Source organism: Stegostoma tigrinum, chromosome 25 (assembly GCF_030684315.1).
Source record: "Stegostoma tigrinum isolate sSteTig4 chromosome 25, sSteTig4.hap1, whole genome shotgun sequence".
NCBI classification, from domain to species: Eukaryota; Metazoa; Chordata; class Chondrichthyes; order Orectolobiformes; family Stegostomatidae; genus Stegostoma; species Stegostoma tigrinum.
In genome coordinates, this window is record NC_081378.1 from 21945861 (window position 1) to 21971273 (window position 25413).

Below are 25413 nucleotides of genomic sequence, written 5' to 3' on the forward strand. Positions count from 1 at the left end.
GGCAAGCTTGATGACAAAGTTAGGGTTAGATCTGAGTGCAAAGAGTGCTGTCCATTCAGAGGGAGATAGGTTGGATTTGTTGAGGTAGGCAGTGAAATTGAGGCGACTGGTGTCACGTCGACAGTTCTCAATGAAAAGATCGAGTGCGGGTAAAAGGCCAGAGGGAGGAGTTTTCCCAGCCACGATCAGTTCTGAGAAAGGGTCACTGGACCCAAAACGTTAACTCTGTGTTCTCCTCCACAGATGTTGCCAGACCTGCTGAGCTTTTCCAGCAACTTTGTTTTTGTTTTTGTTGTTGTGTCAACTGGTGAATCCACAAAGCAGGACTACTTGCTTTCCCAAATGCATACCACAAGTGATAGGCAGAACTAAGCAATCCCACAATCAGTGGATCAAATCAAAACTCTGCAGTCCACCCACAATTCAATCATGAATACTGGTGGACAATTAAACAACTCACTGGACGACACAAAGAACCCCATCCTCAAAGATGGATGAGCCCAGCACTTCAGTGCAAAAGTTAAGGCTTAAACCTTCAGCCAGAAGCGCCAAGTAGATGATCAACCTTCACCTTCTCCAATGGTCCCCAGACACAAGTCTTCAGCCAATTCGATCGATTCTACGTATCAAGATATGGTTGGAGGCACTGGATATTGCTATGGGCCCTGACAACATTCCCGCAACAGTACTGAAGTCTTGCTGCTCCAGCCTAATTACAACACTGGCATCTACCTGACAGTGTGGAACATTTCCCAGTATATGACCTTACATAAAAAGCAGGACAGATCCAACCCAGCAATTACTGCCCTATCAGTTTACTCTTGATCATCAGTAAAGTGATGCAAGGTATCATCAACAGTGCTATCAACCAACACCTGCTCAGCAATCACCTGCCCGAGTGATAGAGATAGTAGGAACTGCCAATGCTGGAGACTCTGAGATAACACGGTGTGAAGCTGGATGAACTCAGAGAGTAGTAAGGGAATGGAATGCTTTGCCTGCAACGGTAGTAGATTTGCCAACTTTAGGTACATTTAAGTCGTCATTGGATAATCATATGGACGTACATGGAATAGTGTAGGTTAGATGGGCTTCAGATCGGTATGACAGGTCGGCACAACATCGAGGGCCGAAGGGCCTGTACAGTGATGTTATGTTCTATGAACACAGCAGGCCAAGCAGCATCAGAGGAGCAGGAAAGCTTGACGTTTCGGGTCGGGACCCTTCTTCACCTGCCTAGTGATGCCCAATTTGGGTTCTGCCAGGGCCACTCAGCTCTTCATCTCATTACAGCCTTGGTTCAAATGTAATTAAAAGAACTCATTCCAAACGTGAGGGTGTGTGTGTCAGCCCTTTACACGAAGTCTGCATTTGACAGAGTGTGGTATCAAGGAGCCCTGGCAAAACTGGAATTGGTCCGTATTGGGGACACGCTGTCCGGTGATTGGATCCATTTTGGCACGTAGGAAGATGGTCATGGTTTTTGGAAGTCAGTTATCTCAGCTTCAGGACATCTCAGCAGGAGTCCCTCATGGTAGTATCCTAGGCCCAGTTGTCTTCAGCTGCTTCGTCAATTACTTTCCCTCCATCATAAGGTGGTCAGAGTTGGGGATGTTTGCTAATTATTGCACAATGTTCACCATTCGTGACTCTTCAGATACTGAAACAGTCCATGTCCAAATGCAACAAGATTTGGACACACAAATGTCAGGCTATGACCATCACCAATGAGAGACTATCTAAACAACGCTCCTTGATGGTGTTACCATCACTGAATCCCCTACTATCATCATCCTTGGGATTACCATTGACAAGTTTCTTGCCAAGGCACTAGCAATACTGCAGTAAGTAACTCCCAAAAGCCTGTCTGCCATTAAAAAGGCACAAGTCAGGAGTAATGGAATACTTCCTTTTTGCCTGGATGGGCACAGTTCCAACAACACTCAAGAATTTGACACCATCTGGGACAAAGTTTGATTGGCACTACATTCTTCATAAGCATCCACTACGGACTAGCAGCAGCATGTACTATCTGCAAGATGCATGGTAGGAATTCACCAAAGATCCTCAAACAGCATCTTCCAAACCTACGACTATTTTGATTTAACAGGAATAGGACAACAGATACATGGAAATACCATCATCCCCAAGTTCCCCTCTAAGCCACTCACCACCCTGACTTGGCAACATATGTAGTAGGAACTGCTGATGCTGGAGAATATGAGATAACACCGTGTGAAGCTGGATGAACACAGCAGGCCGAGCAGCATCAGAGGAGCAGGAAAGTTGACAATTTGGGTTGAGACCCTTCTTTAGAAAAAAAATTTTTCTGATGAAGGGTCTTGACCTGAAACGTCCGATGCTGCTTGGCCTGCTGTGTTCATCCAGCTTCACACTCTGTTATCTTGGAAACGTATATTCCTGTTTCTTCACTGCCTCTGGGTCAATATCCTGTAATTCCTTCACTAATGGCATTGTGGATCAACCCCCAGCAGACGGACTGCAGCCGTTCAAGAAGGCAGCTTGCCACCATCCCTTCAAGGGCAACTTAGGATGGGCAACAAATGCTGGCCAGCCAGCAACGCTCACATCCCACAAATGAGATTTTTTTTGAAAAGTTGGCTGGTAACCAGTAGCTGATAACTGATCACACGTTCATACAATAATCAATGACAAAGGTCTCCTGCCTGCTAATAACTGTGATTGGCTCCCAGGTAACTGAACAGTTTAGGATTGTGAATGTTAGTGTCAGATATTACCTTACCTCTCAAAGGGAAGGAACTGTTTCTGCTCCATGGTGAAAAGCATCTCAAACATGAAAGCAACTGTATTTCCCTTAAGCAGTTGCTGTAAATATGAATTTGAATTAATAAGTCAGAGACCTTTATAAATGTGACCCTTTCACCTTGTACCTGCTGCAAGCAAGTGAAAGTACGTGGAGAAGAAAAACAGAGAAGCAACATTCTAATCAGTGAAAGGATCAGACCAGCAAAGTCTGTGGGTTGGGCTCACAGAACTGTTTTCTCGGTCCTTCTCAAACATTTTTCTTTGGTGACTGTGTGGTTGGGTGTGTACAGAAGGAGAGTTTGGTAAAGGAGTTGTAGTTTTAACTAGTAGAGCTATATGTCAGTGGTTCATAATTGTTCATCTGATGCTAGAATATTTTATTTGTAATAAAAAGTCATTGTTAAGCACAGATTCCTGGTCCGTGTTTTCATTCAACCTAGGTAATAAAGGCAGGACAATGAGTAAATATTGTTAATTTTTAAAAAATACTCTTGTGATGACTCTGGAAATGGTGGTTAGATTTCCAGCCCACAACCGCAGTGCGGCAAAGCAATTAATGTGGTTGAGTTACTTGTCTCACTTTTCTAACTGTCTCAGCTGATTTTTACCAAATCAAAATTTATGTCTCCAATTAAGTTTGATCCGTTGCGCATCCTCTATTTCTCTTCACCTCCCCGTTTCCAAAGGTAAAGCCACGCACATCTCTTTGTGGGGTTACCGTGTGAGGTTTCCATAATGGCTACGTTATTAGTCACTGAATTTTGGAGCCCTGAACCTGTCAGAAATAGTTGTTATTACCAGATGAACAAATGATTTTTTTCAATTCTTGCCAGTTGTTTCCTGCTGTAACTGTTTGCCTGTTCCTTTCTCCTCTTTTCAGATTCATTTGCAGTTTCCAATGGAATTTGAATTTAGTCAGTACTATCTGAAATTCCTGGCATATCATCATGTCTCTAACCGCTTCCGAACCTTCCTGCTGGACTCTGACCATGAAAGGATCGAACTTGGTAAAACCACAACCAGCTGCGTCTCTTGTTTTGTTGATAACTAGAATGGCTACAATAAGGGAATTGCTGTGCTTTATTTTCTTAGTTTTCCTGGGGCACTGTTATTCCACAGCAGTTAGTCAGCTGAGAGCTTGCTCATCCCACCACTTCGTTGATACCAAAGAAAACCTTTCCATAAGACATTGGAGTGGAAGTAAGGCCTTTCGGCCTATCAAGTCCACTCCGCCATTTAAATCATGGCTGATGGGCATTTCAACTCCACTTCCCTGCACTGTCCCTGTAGCCCTTCATTCCTTGTGAGATCAAGAATTTGTCGATCTCTGCCTTGAAGGCATCTAACGCCCCGGCCTCCACTGCACTCTGTGGCAATGAATTCCACAAGCCGACCACTCTGTCTGAAGAAATGTTGTCTCATCTCCGTTTTAAATTTACCCCCTCTAATTTTAAGGCTGTGCCCACGGGTCCTAGTCTCCCCGCCTAACAGAAACAACCTCCTAGCGTCTACCCCTTCTAAACCATACGTTATCTTGTAAGTTTCTACTAGATCTCCCCTCAACCTTCTAAACGCTAATGAGTACAATCCTAGGATCCTTAGCCGTTCATCATACGTTAAACCTACCATTCCAGGGATCATCTGTGTAGATCTCTGCTGGACACCCTCCAGGGCTAGTATGTCCTTCCTGAGGTGTGGGGCCCAAAATTGGGCACAGTGTTCTAAATGGGGCCTAACTAGAGCTTTATAAAGCCTCAGAAGCACATCGTTGCTTTTACATTCCAACCCTCTTGAGATAAACGACAACATTACATTTGCTTTCTTAATCACAGACTCTACCTGCAAGTTAATTTTTAGAGAATCCTGGACTAACATTCCCAGATCCCTTTGTACTTCTGCTTTACGAATTTTCTCACCATTTAGAAAATAGTCCATGCCTGTATTCTTTTTTCCCCAAGTGCAAAACCTCACATTTGCTCACCTTGAATTTCATCAGCCATTTCCTGGACCACTGTCCTAAATCTTTCTGCAGCTTCCCCACCTCCTCAGTACTATCTGCCTGTCCACCTATCTTTGTATCATCGGCAAACTTCACCTTTCCTTCATGTCCCACCTCAGCTGAGTGCAGGATGATATGCTGAAAGAGTTCTGTAGGTTGGGCAAGATATCAAATATTACAATAGGAAAACAGAAGATTTGCTTTTCTTTCAGAATGAGATTAAAATGCTTGTCGATTTTTAGCTATCAAATTCTACACAACTCAGTCTGAGGTGCAAAAAATTCCCTGAAACACAGACTGTCATGGAATCTTTCATCCCCTCTTTCTGGGAACTGATTGGAATCAGATTCCAGGGACTAACAGCTTAAGAGTGAGATTTAGCTGCATGTTTCTCATCATTCCAAGGTGAAGGAACAGAATTTGATCCACCAAGCCTGCTTTATTTTGTAGCCAACCATGTGGATAGTCTAGATGCAGTTTTACAGAGTAATTTGAGTTTTGACTTGTATCCAACAGGATTGATGTATGAAGAGAAAGGCGAAAGGAAGAACCAACACATGTACAGGTCTGTGTGGGACTACATTGATCGATTGAATAAGAAAATGCCAATCTTCTTCAACTATCTGTATGCACCTGAGGAAGGAGAGGTGAGGAGAAGCTTTGTGGAGATGGTGGATTTCATTGTACAACATGATTTATACTACCCCAATCATCATTGATGTATTACTGTTTCCATGAATTGAATCGATGATTGAAATGTTATGTTAAGGTACAAAAGAAATAATTTACCTAGAGAGCTCGAATGTAAGAAATCAGAAACCATGCTAAACCCATGTAAATGTTGCGTTACATCACACCCTCAGTACTATGTTCTGCTCTTGATAGGTGTACTAACATTTAATTAAACTTATGAGAGTAAAATGAATAATTTGAATAAAGTTTGATGTATTAAGGGAAATAGAATGAGAAACTCTACTAATTGAGGTTTCTTGGACTAAAGAAATAATCTAAAAATCAGACACAGGCCTTGGGTGAAGTTTGACATGATTTTTCAACACGAATGGTGGGAATAGTTTGGAACTTCATTCTTCAAAAAGCAATTGATATTCTATCAGTTGTTAACTTTAAATCTAAGATTGATAGATTTTTGATAATCCATGGTATTAAAGGATTTGTGGAAAAGTTGGACATGTGACATTCCACCATAATATGTTCAAAAAGCTAAATGACTTGCTCAAGTCCTTCTGACTTGTAACTCCGTGAATTGTTAGTTTAATTACATTAATGGTTTCTAAACCCCACCAACACTATCTTCCTTTTTGATTCTAGGTTCTGAGGCCATATGCTAACATTTCCAACCTGAAGATCTGGGACTATTACACAGATGAGACAATTTCTGAAGGGCCACCTTATGACTGGGAGCTGGTATACAATCGGCGAGAACAAATGGATGATGGGGAAAGAGTAGATACCATGACTTCTCGGGCACAGCGTAAGATTGTCTGGCCCTGCTATGACAACCAAAACAAGATGGTTCCAGATGCTATCAGCAAATTGTTGGAGGTAGAGTTTATGCTCAAGTTTCAGCTTAAACCAAAATATGAATAATGTTTGAGGAATGACCTGCAATAGGCTGAATATCTGATCAACTGTCTTTGTGTTTGACACTGATCTGGGCTCGAGGGACATGAACCTGATTACTTTTCCTTGTGTTTGATCATTGGTAGATTCCATCTGTGATTAACTTCTTGTGCCCAACATTTGGGGGGCAGAGGAATTAAACCATGAATCAGATTGGGCAATACCTTGGAGTAAGAGCATGAATCCGATTTACCTACTCTAGTTTCTGACCACAGAAAGGATGGGCCACAATCTACTCATCTCTCCTTTTGTCCAACAGGAGATGCAATCACTGGAGGCTGAGCTGGACCAAGTGTCAGACAAATGGAGGGAAACTTGGGATAAGATCAAAACAGCCCAACAAGTAGAGAGCAAGCAGGAGGGTAAAGTAAGTCAGCGATAAGCTTCACTGTATTCACAAGTTGTGAACTATGTTTATTGCCTGTCCACAGTTGACTGAAAGTTGATGGTGAGCTGCTAAAGTCTTGCTTGATGGTAGCTGTAATTTGGTGATGCTTGAATTGTGCCTGATTATTGCTGAGGCTGTGACTCTTTAACAAGGAAAGACAGAGAGCTAGAGACAGCTGTAACATATCAGGATGGGTGAATTTGACCCTGAAAGTCTCCAAATCACCTGGAAAAATCCATATGGGGCAACCAATGAGAAAAAAACTAATCCTAATAAATAGAATGGAAGGAAATGGTGAGGAACTTCTCCTCAATCACAAGCCATTTCTCTTCCCAGGTTAAGTGTATCAGCTTTTTATGTGTGTTGGAAGTATTAGCTGTGACCTCACCAGTCTGTGATCGGGCTGTGAATGGTAAGGGTTTTCTGTATGTGGAAAGAAATGTGTATCAGTTACTTAGAAGAAATACTTGTAATCTCTGCTTTCAGATATAGTAGGAACTGCCAATGCTGGAGAATCAGAGATAGCAAGGTGTAGAGCTGGATGAATGCAGCAGGCCAAGTGCGGCACCAGATGAGCAGGAAACCTGACGTTTCGGGTCTGGACCCTTCTTCAGAAAAAGCGTCCAAACCTGAAACATCAGCTTTCCTGTTCTTCTGATGCTGCTTGGCCTGCTGTGTTCATCCAGCTCGACACTTGTTATCTCAGATTCTCCAGCAAACAAGGTGTAGAGCTGGATGAACACAGCAGGAAAGCTGATGTTTCGGGTTTGGACCCTTTTTCTGAAGAAGGGTCCAGACCCGAAACGTCAGGTTTCCTGCTCCTCTGGCGCTGCTTGGCCTGCTGTGTTCATCCAGCTCTACACCTTGTTACCTCTAATTTATGCTTGTCTTATACCAATTCAAATACTGCAATATCAAGGTAACTAATGCTTTCCTGTGTGTCGTAATTTTGTTTAATGGTAGAGTTCTTTTAATATTGAGGATATTAGTATATTGTCCTGATCCTGTTTCTGTGAGAATCCAAAAACTCCATATGTCAACACGGAAAATATAATTATATATGACTGCATCCTTAATTAGTTTGTGAACACAGAGTAGCTCTTGAGAAAATCTCAAAAAGATCCCCCGAGGTAGGAATGGGGGATAAAATACTTCAATGCCTGGTTGGATCTACTAGCACACCTTGCACAGACTGTGGTTAACGGGAGTGTATCGGGGCAGATGCACGTCTAGAACAATGTGTCATGGAACTCATTAAGACCAGACTACTTTAGATCTATTATTATGCCATGACCCAAGGTTAATTTGTAATCTTACAGTAAAGAATCCCCTAGGGAAGAGATTGTATTATGATATGATTTCATGTTGGATTTGAGAGCCTAAAAGTAGGATCTTAAATTTAAACAGCCAATTACGGACGAACTGAGGGACTATGGTAGAGTTGAGCGTAACTGCCCACATGTCAACAGGTTTGAAAAGAGTGCAGTACAAACTGGTCCAAAATATACATTTACCTCAGGACACCCCAGAGCTAAAACCAGTGAATTACAATTGAAATGTAGTTAATATTGTAATGTATTTCTGAATTTGTGGTTAGTAAGTTCCCACAAACACAGACAGCCTAGTAACCTTCAAATTGATGTCATGGGATCTGAGTTTAACATTCTGAAAGTGGCATGACAATGAGGGTTATTTTCTCAAATCTCTGATTTAGATATGAAATTGCTACCAGTGAGCCACGCTTTACACCCTGAACTGGTGAAAGTCTGTAGCTGGTCTGAGTTAAAGGGTTAAAATCATTTTAAATTCGTTTGGGTTCTGGTCTTTGTGTGGGCCAGCACTTGCTGTCCATCCCTCATTTCCACTGAACAGCTGGCGGTGAGCTGCTACTTTAAACTACCACATTGTGTACGTGCACTTACACTGCTGTTTAGGAGGTTGTTCTGGGACTTTCAGGCAGCACAAATGATATACTTCCAAGTCAAGACAGTGAGTAGCTTGGAAAGGAACTTGCAAGTGATGGTGTTCCCACATACCTTGTGTACCCTTGTCCTTCTAGATGGATATGGTCATACGTTTGGGAAGTGGGGTCTGTGTAGTTTTGGTGAATTTCTGCTGTGAACCTTGTAGATCGCTGCACTGGTTCCTGAGAATCGATTATTTGAAAATTCAAAATCACAGCACATTCTTGAGATGATCCCAATACTTTGCAAGGCAAAGGGCTGTATAGAACATAGAACATTTCAGCACAGTACAGGCCCTTCGGCCCTCGATGTTGTGCCAACCTGTCATAACGATCTCAAGCCATCTAACCTACACTATTCCATCTACGTCCATATGCTTGTCCAATGATGACTTAAATGAACCTAAAGTTGGCGAATCTACTACTGTTGCAGGCAAAGCGTTCCATTCCCTTACTACTCTCTGAGTAAAGAAACTACCTCTGACATCTGTCCTTTATCTTTCACCCCTCAATTTAAAGCTATGCCCCCTCGTGCTCGCCGTCACCATCCTAGGAAAAAGGCTCTCCCTATCCACCCTATCTAACCCTCTGATTATTTTATATGCTTCAATTAAGTCACCTCTCAACCTTCTCACTAATGAAAACAGCCTCAAGTCCCTCAGCCTTTCCTCATAAGACCTTCCCTCCATACCAGGCAACATCCTAGTAAATCTCCTCTGCACCCTTTCCAAAGCTTCCACATCCTTCTTATAATGCGGTGACCAGAACTGTACACAATATTCCAAGTGCGGCCGCACCAGAGTTTTGTACAGCTTCACCATAACCTCTTGGTTCCGGAACTCGATCCCTCTATTAATAAAAGCTAAAACACTGTACGCCTTCTTAACAGCCCTGTCAACCTGGGTGGCAACTTTCAAGGACCTGTGTACATGGACACCGAGATCTCTCTGCTCATCTACACTACTAAGAATCTTACCATTAGCCCTGTACTTTGCCTTCCGGTTACTCCTACCAAAGTGCATCACCTCACAGTTATCTGCATTAAACTCCATTTGCCACCTCTCAGTCCAGCTCTGCAGCTTATCTATGTCTCTCTGCAACCTACAGCATCCTTCGTCACTATCCACAACTCCACCGACCTAAGTGTCATCTGCAAATTTACTAACCCAACCTTCTGCGCCCTCATCCAGGTCATTTATAAAAATGACAAACGGCAGTGGACCCAACACCGACCCTTGCGGTACACCACTAGTAACTGGTCTCCAGGATGAACATTTCCCATCAACTACCACCCTCTGTCTTCTTTCAGCAAGCCAATTTCTGATCCAACATATATGGGTTACCCAGAACACGCAAAAATGATGTCCCTTTTACATCCTGTCACATCCATAACTGACTCTGCACAGCGTGAATTCACGAAATGGCTGTGTGAAACTGTTGTGACCGTGCCTATATGAGTTTTTACAGAGACAGTGGAGTCCTTCATGTTCACTGAGACCATCTAAGACCTACATATTGAGAGCAATAGCTTGCCCATGTGCCCTTTCAACATTGCCAGCTTATTTATCAGTATATCATTCAAATAAGTCATTAAAATCTAAAAGTATCACCTATGTGATGTGGGATGGGGACAATCAAAATGTGGAGCTGGTTTAAGGAACAGATATTGTGTGTCCTTGATAGGTATGTCCCTGTCAGGCAGGGAGGAAGTGATAAGGTAAGGGAACTGTGGTTTACTAAAAAAAATTGTATCTCTTGTTAAGCGGAAGAGGGAGGCTTATGTGACGATGAGACCAGATGGTTCAGATGAGGCGATGGAGAGTTACAGATTAGCTAGGAAGGATTTAAAGACAGCAAGGAGGGGACATGAGCCGACATTGGCAGGTAGAATAAAGGAGAACCCTAAAGCATTCTATAGGTATGTGAGGAATAAGGGGAGGAATAGGGCCAGTCAAAGACAGAAGTGGGAAGTTGTATGTGAACCCTGTGGAGATGGGAGAGGTGCTAAATGATTATTTCTCATCTGTTTTCACTAAGGAACAGGAGAATATTGTAGAGGAGAACACTGAGTTACAGGCTACTAGAATTAAAAGAATTAAGGTTAGTAAGGAGGAGGTGTTATCAATTCTAGAAGGTGTGAAGGTAGATAAATCCCCTGGGCTAGATCGGATTTTTCCGAGGATTGTCTGGGAAGCTAGCGAGGAGATGGCAGAGCCTTTGGCCTTGATCTTTAAGTCCTCATTGTCGACAGGTTTAGTACCAGAGGACTGGAGGATTGCAAATGTTGTGCCCTTGTTCAAGAAGGGCAGTAGAGATGACCCAGGTAATTATAGACCTGTGAGCCTTACATCTGTTGGAGGAAACATTTTGGAAAGGATTATAACAGATAGCATTTATAATCATCCAGCAAGCAACAATTTGATTGGAGATAGTCAGCATGGATTCGTCAAGGGCAGGTCGTGTCTCACAAACCTCACTGAGTTTTTTGAGAAGGTGATCAAGCATGTGGATGAAGGTAGGGCAGTTGACGTGGTGTACATGGACTTCAGTAAAGCGTTTGATAAGGTTCCACATGGTAGGCTATTGGAGAAAATACAGAGGCACGGGATTGAGGGACATTCAGCAGTTTGGATTAGAAACTGGCTTTCTGTAAGAAGGCAACGAGTGGTGGTTGACGGAAAATATTCAACCTGGAGTCCGGTTACTAGTGGTGTGCCTCAAGGACCTGTTTTGGGACCACCGCTGTTTGTCATCTTTATAAATGACTTGGACGCAGGCATTGGTGGATGGGTTAGTAGGTTTGCAGATGACACTAAAGTCGGTGGAGTGGTGGACATTGTGGATGAATGTTGCTGGTTGCAGGGAGACTTGGATAAACTGCAGAATTAGACCAAAAGGTGGAAAATGGAGTTTAATACGGATAAATGTGAAGTGATTCACTTTGGGAAGAATAATAAGAAGGCAGAATACCGGGTCAATGGACAAATTCTTGGTAGTGTAGATGTGCAGAGGGATCTTTGTATCCATGTACATAGATCCCTGAAAGTTGCCACCCAGGTTGATAGTGCTGTTAAGAAGGCTTACGGTGCGTTAGGGTTTATTGGTAGAGGGATTGAGTTCCAGAGCCGTGATGTCATGCTGCAACTTTACAAAACGCTAGTGCGGCCTCATTTGGAATATCGCGTTCAGTTCTGGTCGCCCCATTACAGGAAGGATGTGGAAGCATTGAAAAAAGAGGAGATTTACCAGGATGTTGCCTGGTCTGGAGCGCAGGCCCTATGAAGAAAGGCTGAGGGACTTGGGTCTGTTCTCATTGGAGAGAAGGAAGCTAAGAGGGATTTAATAGAGGCATACAAGATGATCAGAAGATAGGATGGACAGTGAGAGTCCTCTTCCGAGGATGATGACTTCAGCCTGTACAAGGGGGCACAGCCACAAATTGAGGGGTGACAGACCTAAAAAAGATGTCAGAGGCAGGTATGGTCGCATTATTTCTGATTTCTGTATTTCTCATTTATACAGCATTTGTCTTCAAGTTCTTTGCTAATGTCCTCAAGCCTGTCGCACCATCGGAGATCACATTGTGTCTATCTGCATGAGGCAGTAGTTGGATCCGCTCTGAATCTGAGTCTGGACACAGATAGTAGCACGACCTCCACTCCCTCCAGTGGTGTCATGGGACGAAAGAGCACGAGCACTTTGTACAGCCAGTTTCAGACATCAGAGAGTGAACACAGGTAGGTAATAACACTATTCTAGAGTTGTGAGAGTAACTGCACACTGTGACTGGGAGGTAAGATTGCAAACAGGTCTAATCTGGGTCTCTGTTTCAGTATCTCTAACTCCTAAATTGTTTGTTTAAGTGCAGTGAAAAACCCAATGTTTAAATTGTTCAAGCAGCACCATGTCACGGCTTCACTCAGTTGAATTGGAGATGAATGTAAAGGACTGTCAAAACCTTTAGTAGCCTATAAATATGAAGAGAGTGGGAAAAGGAGGAGATGAGGGACCAAAAAGGAAATTTGCCCTGAAGTGTTAAATCAGTACTTTGCATCTGTCTTTACAAAAGGGAAAGATGCTACCCAGACCATTGTAATATGGGAGGAAATTGTCACTAGAAGGTAATTGATGGCAAAGAAATGTTGGATAAATTATTGGTACTTGAAATTGACAAGGACCTAGAACTAATGAGATGCATCCAAGGATTTTGAAGGAACTGAGTTTAATTGCAAGGGCATTGGTCACAATTTATCTACCTTCCCTAGGGTGATCCCAGAAGACTGGAGAGTTGTAAAGATGCCTTGTACAAGAAAGGTGTGAGGCTACCCAAGCAATTACAGACCAATCGGTGTAACATCAGTGGTGAAAATGCTTCTAGAAACAGTAATTCAGGATAGAATTAGCATGTGCATGGGGGGCGGAAGTAAGTGGTTTGATTGAGAGAAATTATGTTTAACCAGCTTGCTGCTGAATTTTTTTGAAGAGTTAATGGGTTTGATGAGGGTAATACTGTTGATGTAGTGCACATGGATTTCCAGAAAATGTTTGATGTAATGCCACACAACAGGGGACAATTATAGGTCATGGAGTACAAGCATCAGTAGCAATGTGGTACAAAATTGGCTGAGTGAATAAAAAACTTGCAGATAACATGAAACTTGGGGATAAATTGTAAACTGTGAAAAGGACAGTATAAAACTCCACAGGGTTTGGTCAAGTTGATACAGTGGGTAGATAGGTGTCGTAGGATTACATGGAGTTGGAGGTAATTTCTTATCTTGGATAGAGGATTGACTAGCCAACAGAAAGCAGTGTGTCAGGGTAAGTGGGTCTTTTTCTGCTTGGCAAGCAGGCAAAGGGTGCCACAGGGTTCAGTCGACAGCTCCAAATATCTACACGAATGATTTGGTTGCAGGAATAGAAGATGTAATGGCTAAATTTGCAGGTGATTCTAAAATAAGTGGGGAAAGTGAGTTGCGGTAAATTTTTACTTACAAGTGGATGTAGATCAGTTAGGTGAATGAGCCAAAATTTGGCAGATGATAAGTGAGAGGGTTATCCATTTTGTGGGAAGAATAGAAAGGTAACTTATTATCTAAATAGAGAGAAGATGCAGAGGGATCTGGGTGTCCCCTTGCATGAATCTCAGAAAGCTGGTATGCAGGTACATCAGATTGTAGGGAAGGCAAATGGAAATTTGGCATTTATTGCTAAAGTAATATAGTATAAAAGTAGGGAAGTGTTGTTGCAACTGTACAAGGCATTATTGAAACTGCACCTGGAATATTACGTGCAGTTTTGGTCTCCTTACTTGTGAAGGGATGTGGTTGTATTGGAAACAGTCCAAAGAAGATTCACTATATTGATTCTACTATTGAGGGGTTTGTCTTATGAAAAGAAATGAGGCCGTACGGTCTGAATTGCTTAAAGTTCAGCAGAAAGAGGAGGTCTGTATAAGATGCTAAAGGGAATTAACAAAGTAGGTGAAGGAAGTATATTTCCCTTTGTGGGACAACTTAGGACAAGCGATCATTATTTTAGGATGAGCGGTAGCAGATTTAAGTCAGACATGAGAATTTACTTCTCTCAAAGAGTCATCAATCAGAGGAATTCACTACCCCAGAGTTTGGTGGAAGCCAGGACATGTAAAAAAATCTGTCACCATCTCACATTTACTCAACCATAACGAGTTGAAGGTTATGGGGAGCCAGCAGGAAAGTAGAATTGAGGCTGAGATAGGATCAGTGGTGATTGTATTGAATGGCAGAGCAGGCTCGACAGGCTGCTCCTAGATCTCGTGTCTTATTGGTGGCAGATGAGTTTCAATGCAGAAAAGTAGTGCGTTTTGGCAGAAAGGACTGTGAAAGACAACTTAAAATAAGGGGTCTAACTCAGAAGAGGTGTTGCAGAAGCAGATGTATATGTCTTGCACGGCGTTAACACTGCTGTCTCATCACTAGTGACCCGGGTTCAAATCCAACCTTGGGTGACTTTGTGGTGTTTGCACGTTCTCTCATGTGTTTGCATGGGTTTCCACTTGGTGCTCCAGTTTCCTCCTCCAGTCCAAAGTTATGCAAGTTAGGTGGATTGGCCATAGTATCAAGGGATATGCAGTTTAGGTGGATTAGCCGTGGTAAAAATGCAGGGTTATGGGGATAGGGTGGGGTCTGGGTCTGGATGATCTTCAGCATGTTGGTGCAGATGGCCTCTTTCCCTATTGTAAGAATTTGATGATAATTGAAAGTGGCAGGATGGGTGAATAGAGCAGTAAATGAAGAAAAGAAACATAGAAAATGCAATTCAGTATCTGCTATTTCCCCATACCCTTCGATCCATTTAGCCATAAAAGCTATATCTCACTTCTTGAAAACATTGTGTTTTAGTTTCAGCCACTTTACCCTTTGGGTGAAGAAATTTCCAGTCATCTCAGTGGCCATAAATGGCCAACCCCATATCCTTAGACTGTAACCTCTGGTTCTAGACTCCCCAGTCATCACAAACATCCTCCTTTCATTTACCCTGTCCAGTACTATGAAGAGTTTTGGAGGTTTCTGTGAGGTCCTCGCTCACTGCTCTCCACTGAATAAAGCTTTAACCTGTTATGTCTCCCGCATACATCACTCCTGTCATCCCAGGGTTCAGCCTTTCATTGCATTCCCTCCATGGCTGGAACAACCTTCCTCAGACAAGGAGGCCAAAACTGCTCGTTGGTATGGTCTCATCAAGGCCCTTTGCAATTGTAATAGCAATTGCAGCAAGACATCTCTCTTCCTGTACTCGAATCCTGTTGGAATGAAGGCCAGCATGCTACTTTCTGCCTTTGCTGCTTGCTGTCCCTGCGCGCTTGCTTTCAGCAACTGGTGCCCAAAGAATACCAGTTGCATCTCCCGATTTCCCGATCCATCGCCACTCAGATGACCTGCCTCTCTTTTTGCTATCAGTGGTTAACCTGACACTTATGCAAGTTGCACTTCATCTGTCATGCATTCACCCACTCACTCAACTTGTCCAAATTACGCTGAAGCATCTCTGCATGCTCCTCACGGATTGCCCTCCCTCCCAGCTTTGTGTCATTTGCAAATGTGGAGATCTTATATGTAGTTTTTAACATTAGTATCCTTGACTTTATTAATATGGACATAAAGTACAAGATTAAGGAGGTGATATTAAACAAGCGTATTACAGAAGTTAGACTTCACTTGGAGTTCTGGTTGCCACATTCACAGAAAGAATATGAACATTCTGGAGAGAGTGTTGAAGCGATTTGCAAGAATGATTCCAGGGATGTGAAATTTAAGTTACGATGGTAGTCTGATCTTCTTCGATCTACTCTCCTTGAAGAGAAGAAGGCCAAGATAAGATTTGATATAGGTTTTCACAACCATGAGCAGGCTTGATAGAGCAGAAAGGGAGAAATTTCTTTTCTGAAGAAAAGTCTAGGCCCAAAATGTCAGCCTTCCTGCTCCTTTGTTGCTGCTTGGCTGTTGTGTTCATCCAGCTCTACACCTTGTTATCTCAGATTCTCCAGCATCTGCAGAGAAATTGCTCCTGCTTATAAAAGGAACGATACAAGAAGGCACAGGTTTAAAGGGATTTGCATGGGTAACGAGTTTCTTTTCACTCAATAAGTAGTTACCAGTGAGCTGTCTGTAGTTTGTCTGATAAGTTCTGTTGAGGTATTCAAGAGGCCATTGGATCACTATTTGAATAAAAATAATGTGCAACAATATGGGAAAAAGTAGGAAATTACCTCGTCCCAATTACACTCACTCAATGAGCTAGCGCAGATACAGAGGTCAAATAGCCTCCCTGCATTGTAACACTTTTGTGACTCTGCAATTCCATGATATTTCAGCTGCTGATACTTGCCTGCCAAACAGAGCTCTGCTCATCCATTGATGGGTATTAAAAATAGAACATTTTGCCTACTCAAATGCTTGATCTCATCGCATCCAATTTTGTTTTTTCAATTACTGATGTAAGAAAAATTCCTTCTCATACGAAAAGGAGTAAGTCAGTTAGTCTCAAATAGTAGGAACTGCAGGTGCTGGAGAATATGAGATACCAAGGTGTAGAGCTGGATGAACACAGCAGGCCACGCAGCATCAGAGGAGCAGGAAGGCTGACGTTTTGGGCCTGGACCTCCCTCCTGAAATTTTCTGAAGGAGGGCCCTGGCCTGAAACATCAGCCGTCCTGCTCCTCTGATGCTACTTGGCCTGCTGTGTTCATCCAGCTCTACACCTTGGTAAATCACTTAGTCTGTTCTGCTAATCCATGAGTTCAGTGATCTGTGATCTAGCTCCATAATCCTGTCTGCATTATATCCTTTGATGTATTTCAGTTCACAGCAGTGTTTCAATCAAATTCAATATTAACAATCAACTGACATCACCTGTTGTTTGTTGAAGGTAGTTCCAAACTTCTGCCACCCCACATATAGGAGTTAAACTCAATCTTGAAATGGCTGACTCTAAACTTTTCAGCTTTATCTCTTGTCCTAGATTCCCCAAACAACAGGCATAGTTGCTCTGCATATGAACTCTGGAAATCTTGTAAACCTCATCAAATTATCAATTTATCTTAAATTCCACGGCAGTCATTTTAGATTATTTTCTGTACTTGAGCCTGAATTTAACCATCCATGTACATAGATCCTAAATCTCTCCAAATTTCTGTTATTTCTACCTTCTCACCATTTACAAAGTACTGGACAAATGCTTTTAAAGTCCAAAGTAGATAAATTCATTGTCTAAATTATTCTATTTGCCACACTTTGTATACTTTCTTAGCTTATTTAATGCCTGTTTGTAATTGCTTACAATGCTGTCTGCCTTAGTGCCATTGCTAAATTCTGATATGTTGGCTGTTATTTTTTCATCTGAGTCATTACTACAGTTGATGTTACACCTCAGTTGGGTAGTGCACTGGCAATCAAATCCTGCTGTTTCCAGAATTGTCACAATAGTTAAAGTTTTTGTAAAGTACGTAATATTTCCTGATGTACCCAAAATAGCATGAATGCTGAAGAAGATCTGAAATTAAAATAGAAATTGCTGGAGAAACTTGGGTCTGACACTTACTGTGGATTGAATTCAGAGCTGAATTCTGAAGAATAATCACTGGACTTGAAACGTTAACTCTGCTTTCTGTCCACAGATGCTGCCAGCTCCGCTGAGTCTCTCCAGCACTTTGTTTTCGTCCTCTATTTACCCATTTTAGACCCAAGTTGACAAAAAACATGGACAAGTTTCTGTACTTAACAAACATTGCGATTTATTTCAATGAAGAATCTCTGGCTACATCTTGGCACATATGAACTGTTAGCATATACTAGTGAAAACTCTAACCCCTTTATAAACTCCCCCTACACACACAAGCAGACAAATGGACAGCGAGAAAGTAAGTCATGAGTATCGTGGCTGGAAGGAAAGGTAGTTGAATGGCCTCCTGTCCAAAGGGTTCAGTGAGATTATCCTTTTGGCTTGTCAAGTCCTCAATCTTCCTTCTCCAGGTACTTTCAGTTGCTTGTGGGAGGCACGGTGCCACTGGTTCACGTTTAGTGGTTAAAAGCCACAGCTTACAGCAATTGATGAGGGCAATTGCTTGAAGAGATTTTTTTAACTGCAACGGAAAGACCAGCTCTTCTTTTCAGAGGTAGAGTGATTTCTATCCAAGTATTTGTACACACAAAGTGTTCAGCCAACTGGGAACCATTCACACAATTTCTGGCAGGCAGAAGGTCTTTACTGTCGGCAGCTGGTTATAGTTCCACAGCCCAATCAGATGCTGAATCTCATTTTGTACACACTGCTTCGTTCAAGCGTCCCTTGCTGCTTAAACAGTCAACAGCACACACACTGAGTGCAGGTAAACTGATTTGAAAGAGAAAATGTTGCAGTAATCTCTGCATAGCCCTTAGATTTTAAAATCACATTTTCTCCTATTCTGTCCACAATCAAAAATACAGAGAAAAAAGTTAGTCATTACTTTGGTCAATTTTGAGTCCTATTACAGGCCTCAATGGGACAACGCAGATTTCCAGATAGTCCTTAAGCAGTAGCCTTCATGTGAATAGGGACCACATATGAGGCTGACTTGCCAGTATAAATTATTACTCAAATTTATTGAAAGGAACAGCAAGATTTTTGGATTACTTGTTTATTTTTGAGCAGCATGTATATCTTTTCAGTTTTTTACACTTCACTATACAGCATTAGTATGCTACTGTCTTTTTGTTTCCATGAGGCAATTCTGATTCTCTCATTTAGCTGGTACTTATTGATCCATGTGCTGCTTTTTGTCTGCTCAGGTGGAGGTGTATGCCTCATATTCTTTAATAAATAGATTACAGCACTGAGGGTTGAAGTATTGTTAATGGGAAGGCAGTGACATGGGACTGGAATCACACCAAGGGAAATGGTGAATTTCGAATTAAACAAGATTCTGGAATTAAAAGCTAGCCTAATGGTGAACATAAAACTGTTGTTGTCCTCGATTAACTTAGGTAATTAGAAATGGGCAATAAATGCATTCCCAGTCTGCTGTGATCACATGCACATGGACAACAAAAAAAGATTATAGGCTATTGTAATCCAGATGGTGCAAAATCAAGCGCATGTTTCTGTTCATATGCATTGTCCGATTTCAAGAACTTGAGCCTGGCCTTGAGTGTTTAATGTGATGGCCTGCTGTTTACACTTTTTTTTCCCCAAAAAATATATCATTAGATTATAGAGAAAGGCAGTGATAGCAACACAGCACAGATAGAGGAAAGCTTCTAACTGCTGTAGTGAAGGAGGAAATTGTATTGAATTAAAAAGTATTCCATTTATGTATTCTTTCTGTTAAAGTCCTTTTCTTGGCTAATGTGTATTCTGTCTGCAGGTCATATGAGGGAACCCTTTACAAAAGAGGTGCTTTACTGAAAGCATGGAAACCACGTTGGTTTGTACTCGATAAAACCAAACATCAGGTAACACTGCCACAATCTGCTGTGTCCATTCTCATAACTAATACTTCAAGTGAGAATTAATTTGTTAACAAGACAGTTGGCATGGTTTTGTTAAAGGCAAATCACATTTGATTGACCTAATTTATCTATTGGAAATAACAAGTATTTTGGAAGAAGGTAATACAAGAGATATAAAAGATGAGAAACCTCCTGTGTTTGATGGGATTCAATTGTTTTAGTGATAGTTTCAGTTTTTATTCTGCACTCCACCTTACCCAGAAGTGTTTTGTTATGATACCAGTTGGTTAGTTCCAAGACTAACACCTGGCTTGATAAACATTCTTTTGTAATTAACAGGGTTGTCTTTCACTGAATCTCAAACATCATGCTGTAGATTTTATTTTAACAATAAATCGGAAGTGCATTATGCAAAAGAAATTAAGATAAATAAACTAAGATAATAAAATGTGAGGCTGGATGAACACAGCAGGCCCAGCAGCATCTCAGGAGCATAAAAGCTGACGTTTTGGGCCTAGACCCTTCTTCAGAGACGGGGATGGGGTGAGGGTTCTGGAATAAATAGGGAGAGAGGGGGAGGCGGACCGAAGATGGAGAGAAAAGAAGATAGGTGGAGAGGAGAGTATAGGTGGGGAAGTAGGGAGGGGATAGGTCAGTACAGGGAAGACGGACAGGTCAAGGAGGTGGGATGAGGTTAGTAGGTAGGAGATGGAGGTGCGGCTTGGGGTGGGAGGAAGGGATGGGTGAGAGGAAGAACAGGTTAGGGAGGCAGGGACAGGTTGGACTGGTTTTGGGATGCAGTGGGTGGAGGGGAAGAGCTGGGCTGGTTTAGGGATGCGGTGGGGGAAGGGGAGATTTTGAAACTGGTGAAGTCCACATTGATACCATTGGGCTGCAGGGTTCCCAAGCGGAATAGGAGTTGCTGTTCCTGCAGCCTTCGGGTGGCATCATTGTGGCACTGCAGGAGGCCCATGATGGACATCCCATCTAAAGAATGGGAGGGGGAGTGGAAATGGTTTGCAACTGGGAGGTGCAGGTGTTTATTGCGAACTGAGCGGAGGTGTTCTGCAAAGCAGTCCCCAAGCCTCCGCTTGGTTTCCCCAATGTAGAGGAAGCCACACCGGGTACAGTGGATGCAGTATACCACATTGGCAGATGTGCAGGTGAACCTCTGCTTAATGTGGAAAGTCATCCTGGGGCCTGGGATAGGGGTGAGGGAGGAGGTGTGGGGGCAAGTGTAGCATTTCCTGCGGTTGCAGGGGAAGGTGCCGGGTGTGGTGGGGTTGGAGGGCAGTGTGGAGCGAACAAGGGAGTCACGGAGAGAGTGGTCTCTCCGGAAAGCAGACAAGGGTGGGGATGGAAAAATGTCTTGGGTAGTGGGGTCGGATTGTAGATGGAGGAAGTGTCGGAGGATGATGCGTTGTATCCAGAGGTTGGTGGGGTGGTGTGTGAGAACGAGGGGGATCCTCTTTGGGCGGTTGTGGCGGGGGCGGGGTGTGAGGGATGTGTTGCGGGAAATGCGGGAGACGCGGTCAAGGGCGTTCTCGACCACTGTGGGGGGGAAAGTTGCGGTACTTGAAGAACTTGGACATCTGGGATGTGCGGGAGTGGAATGCCTCATCGTGGGAGCAGATGCGGCGGAGGCGGAGGACTTGGGAATAGGGGATGGAATTTTTGCAGGAGGGTGGGTGGGAGGAGGTGTATTCTAGGTAGCTGTGGGAGTCGGTGGGCTTGAAATGGACATCAGTTGCAACCGCAGGAAATGCTACACTTGCCCCCACACCTCCTCCCTCACCCCTATCCCAGGCCCCAAGATGACTTTCCATATTAAGCAGAGGTTCACCTGCACATCTGTCAATGTGGTATTCTGCATCCACTGTACCCGGTGTGGCTACCTCTACATTGGGGAAACCAAGCGGAGGCTTGTGGACTGCTTTGCAGAACACCTCCGCTCGGTTCGCAATAAACAATTGCACCTCCCAGTCGCAAACCGTTTCCACTCCCCCTCCCATTCTTTAGATGGGATGTCCATCATGGGCCTCCTGCAGTGCCGCAATGATGCCACCCGAAGGCTGCAGGAACAGCAACTCATATTCCGCTTGGGAACCCTGCAGCCCAATGGTATCAATGTGGACTTAACCAGCTTCAAAATCTCCCCTTCCCCCACCGCATCCCTAAACCAGCACAGTTCGTCCCCTCCCCCCACTGCACCACACAACCAGCCCAGCTCTTCCCCTCCACCCACTGCATCCCAAAACCAGTCCAACCTGTCTCTGCCTCCCTAACCTGTTCTTCCTCTCACCCATCCCTTCCTCCCACCCCAAGCCGCACCTCCATCTCCTACCTACCAACCTCATCCCACCTCCTTGACCTGTCCGTCTTCCCTGGACTGACCTATCCCCTCCCTACCTCCCCACCTATACTCTCCTCTCCACCTATCTTCTTTTCTCTCCATCTTTGGTCCGCCTCCCCCCTGTCCCTATTTATTCCAGAACCCTCACCCCATCCCCGTCTCTGATGAAGGGTCTAGGCCCGAAACGTCATCTTTTATGCTCCTGAGATGCTGCTGGGCCTGCTGTGTTCATCCAGCCTCACATTTTATTATCTTGGATTCTCCAGCATCTGCAGTTCCCATTATCACTGAGATAAATAAACTAGACTGTTTACATATAAACGCAAGTTTAAAGATTTTGAAACACAGTAAAATACAATACCATTAATCCCAAAAGTGCACTTTTACGCTCCAGCATCACAGATGCCAGTCTTCAGCTAATTCGATTCACTCTTTGTGATACCAAAAAAAGGTTGTAGGCACTGTCTTCTACAAAGGCTATGGACCCTGACAGTTTTCTGACAGTACTGAAGACATGTGCTCCAGAAGTTGCTACTTTCCTAGCCAACTGTTCCAGTACAGCTGCCACATTGGCATCTCACGGCAATGTGGAAATTGCCCAGGTATGTCCTATTCACAAAAAGCAGGACAAATAAACTTAGCCAGTTGCTGTCTCATTAGTCTCGATGATCGGTGAGCTGAGAGCACCAGCCCTTGGCATCAAAGTGTCCAAACAAACCTGGAGTCAGTGAGAATTCGGGTAAATTCTCTGTTGGTTGGAGTCATACTTGACACATAGGAAGATTGTTATAGCTGTTGGAGATCACTCATCTCAGCTCCAAGACATCTCTGCAGGAGTTCCTTTGGGGTAGTGTCCTAAGCCCAAACATCTTCAGCTGGTTCATCAATGATTTTCCCTTCATTATAAGGTCTGGAGTGGGGATGTTTGCTGATTATTGCACAATGTTCAGTGCCATTCGTGACTCCTCAGATACTGAAGCAGTCCATGTCCAAATGCAACAAAGTCTGGACAATATCCAGGTTTGAGCTTACAAATGGAAAGTAACATTCACACCACTCAAATTCCAGGCAGTGACCATCTCCAATAAAAGACAATCTAAGCACTGCCCTGTGACATTTAATAAGACTACCACCACTGAATCCCCTGCTATCAACATCCTAGGGGTTATAATTGACCAGAAACTCAACTGGACTTGCCATATAAATACATGGCTACAAGAGCAGGTCAGAGGCCAGAAGTACTGTGGTGAGTGACTCACCACTTGACTTCCCCAAAATTTGTCCACCATCCTCAAGGTACAAGCCATGAGTTTGATTGCATGCTCCCCACATGCTTGGATGGGTGCAACTCCAATAACAGCCAAGAAGCTCGACACCATTCAGGAGAGAGCATCCCACTCGATTGGTGTTGCATCTACTCCCCCTTCCTCCAATGTTCAATAGTAGCACTATCTGCAATGTGTACTGCAGAAATTTACCAAAGATCCTTAGACAGCACCTTCCAAATCCACAACCACTTCCATCTCCAAGGACAAGGACAACAGGTAGATGGGAACACCACCACCTGCAAGTTCCCTTCGTGGTGACTCACCATCCTGACTTGGAAATATATTGTTGTTCCTTCACTGTCACTGGGTCAGAAATCTTGGAGTTCCATCCCTTAATGCATTGTGACTCCACCTGCATAGACAGCAACGGTTAAGAAGACTGCTTACCATCGCCTTCTTCCTTGGCAACTAAGGATGGGCAATAAATGCTAGCTAGCTAGTGACACCCACATGCCATGAGTAAATAAAAAAAATTACAATAGTCACACTGGAGATAACTTCCTTCTCTATCAAACTTCAATCCTGGACTGGAGAATCTAATAGCTTCTTCAAGTCTTCGTACAATTGAGCTTAGATGTTCTCAGCTTCAGATATCCTCTTCAGGATTGTAATCAAATACTTCTCAAGCCTGAAACTTTTAAACTGAACTTCTTACACTGAGCTAGCCTATTTATTTTTAACAGTTCCGGTCTTTACCTTTTATCAGGAGAAAGCCTTTTATGCACCAAGACTTATGCAAACTCTTGACCTGAAATTTCAAAACTTTCTCCAAGCTATGGATATTTGCCCAATCTAAAATAAAACAAGAATCAATCTTCTAAACAGAAAATCTAATGTATAACTATTTGCTTAGTTTAAATGCAAGAACTCTGCCAGTGTAAACAACTTCCCATTAGGGGCGGCATGGTGGCTCAGTGGTTAGCACTGCAGCCTCACAGCGCCAGAGACCCGGGTTCAATTCCAGTCCCTGGTGACTGTCTGTGGAGTTTGCACATTCTCCCTGTGTCTGTGTAGGTTTCCTCCGGGTGCTCCGATTTCCTCCCACAGTCCAAAGATGTGCAGGCTAGGTGGATTGACCATGCTAAATTGCCCGTAGTGTTCAGGGGTGCGTGGGGTATAGGGGGATGGATCTGGGTGGGATTCTTCAAGGGGCGGTGTGGACTTGTTGGGCTGAAGGGCCTGTTTCCACACTGTAGGGAATCTAATCTAATCTCCAAGAACTATCTCTCTCAGACTGCTTTAAAGAAATCACCGTGGCTGCAGAAATACTTACAAGTTGATCAATTAAACCTCTTCAGACACAAACCAAAAACCACTTGCCAATGGCTCAAATCCAAACTACAAGATAAATTGTACTAAAATATAACTAAATCACACGCCTTAGATCACGCTCAATCTCTTTCTCTTTTAGCCTGCTGCCAGTATGACTTTTTCTGAGAATGGGAGATGTAAAGGTTCTGCCCTCAGTAGCTGATGCAGTCAGTTGCAGCTGACAGAGCACCAACCCGTGCTGCTGCATCTTAATGTGCTGTCTCTGCTGTCGGAATCCCTGACCTTGGATGGGGTTATGCAAGGCCAAGAACACGGGGCTGGGGTATGGAGCCACTAGGGATGGCAAAGTGGGTCCTCAATTTGAGGGAAATGGGGATGGAATAAAATCAGCATAGGGCACAGGGGTTGGGGAGGACCACTTGTACCAATTGCACCTGGCTTGGAGTGTCTTCTGTGGTTCAGCAGAGGAGAGGTGATGTTAAAAAGAAGAAAAGGATTTGGTGCTGTACCGCTTGAATGAAACATTCAGAATTCCTCTGTTGTCTTTTGCAGTTGAGATATTATGAAAGTAAACTGGACATAGATGTGAAGGGGATCGTCGACCTCTCAGAAGTAGAATCTGTTACTTTGGGAGCAATAGTATTGGGAGCCCCCAAAAACATTGAGGAAAAAGCCTTCTTTGATGTGAGTTTCTAACAGCAGCACCCTGAGT

At 43.3% G+C, this 25413-nt stretch overlaps 1 protein-coding gene across 5 annotated transcripts in view; it reads left to right on the forward strand.

Moving 5' to 3' along the window:
• Positions 1-25413, forward strand: part of sbf1 (SET binding factor 1) — a 250244-nt gene that overhangs the window by 207146 nt on the left and 17685 nt on the right. For all 5 annotated transcript variants that reach the window (XM_059654534.1, XM_059654533.1, XM_059654536.1 and 2 more), the window contains 7 exons: positions 3668-3794; positions 5303-5433; positions 6116-6349; positions 6687-6794; positions 12301-12515; positions 19664-19751; positions 25254-25385. In XM_059654534.1, coding sequence (XP_059510517.1) covers positions 3668-3794; positions 5303-5433; positions 6116-6349; positions 6687-6794; positions 12301-12515; positions 19664-19751; positions 25254-25385 — 1035 coding nt within the window. The remainder of the gene's footprint in view (positions 1-3667; positions 3795-5302; positions 5434-6115; positions 6350-6686; positions 6795-12300; positions 12516-19663; positions 19752-25253; positions 25386-25413) is intronic.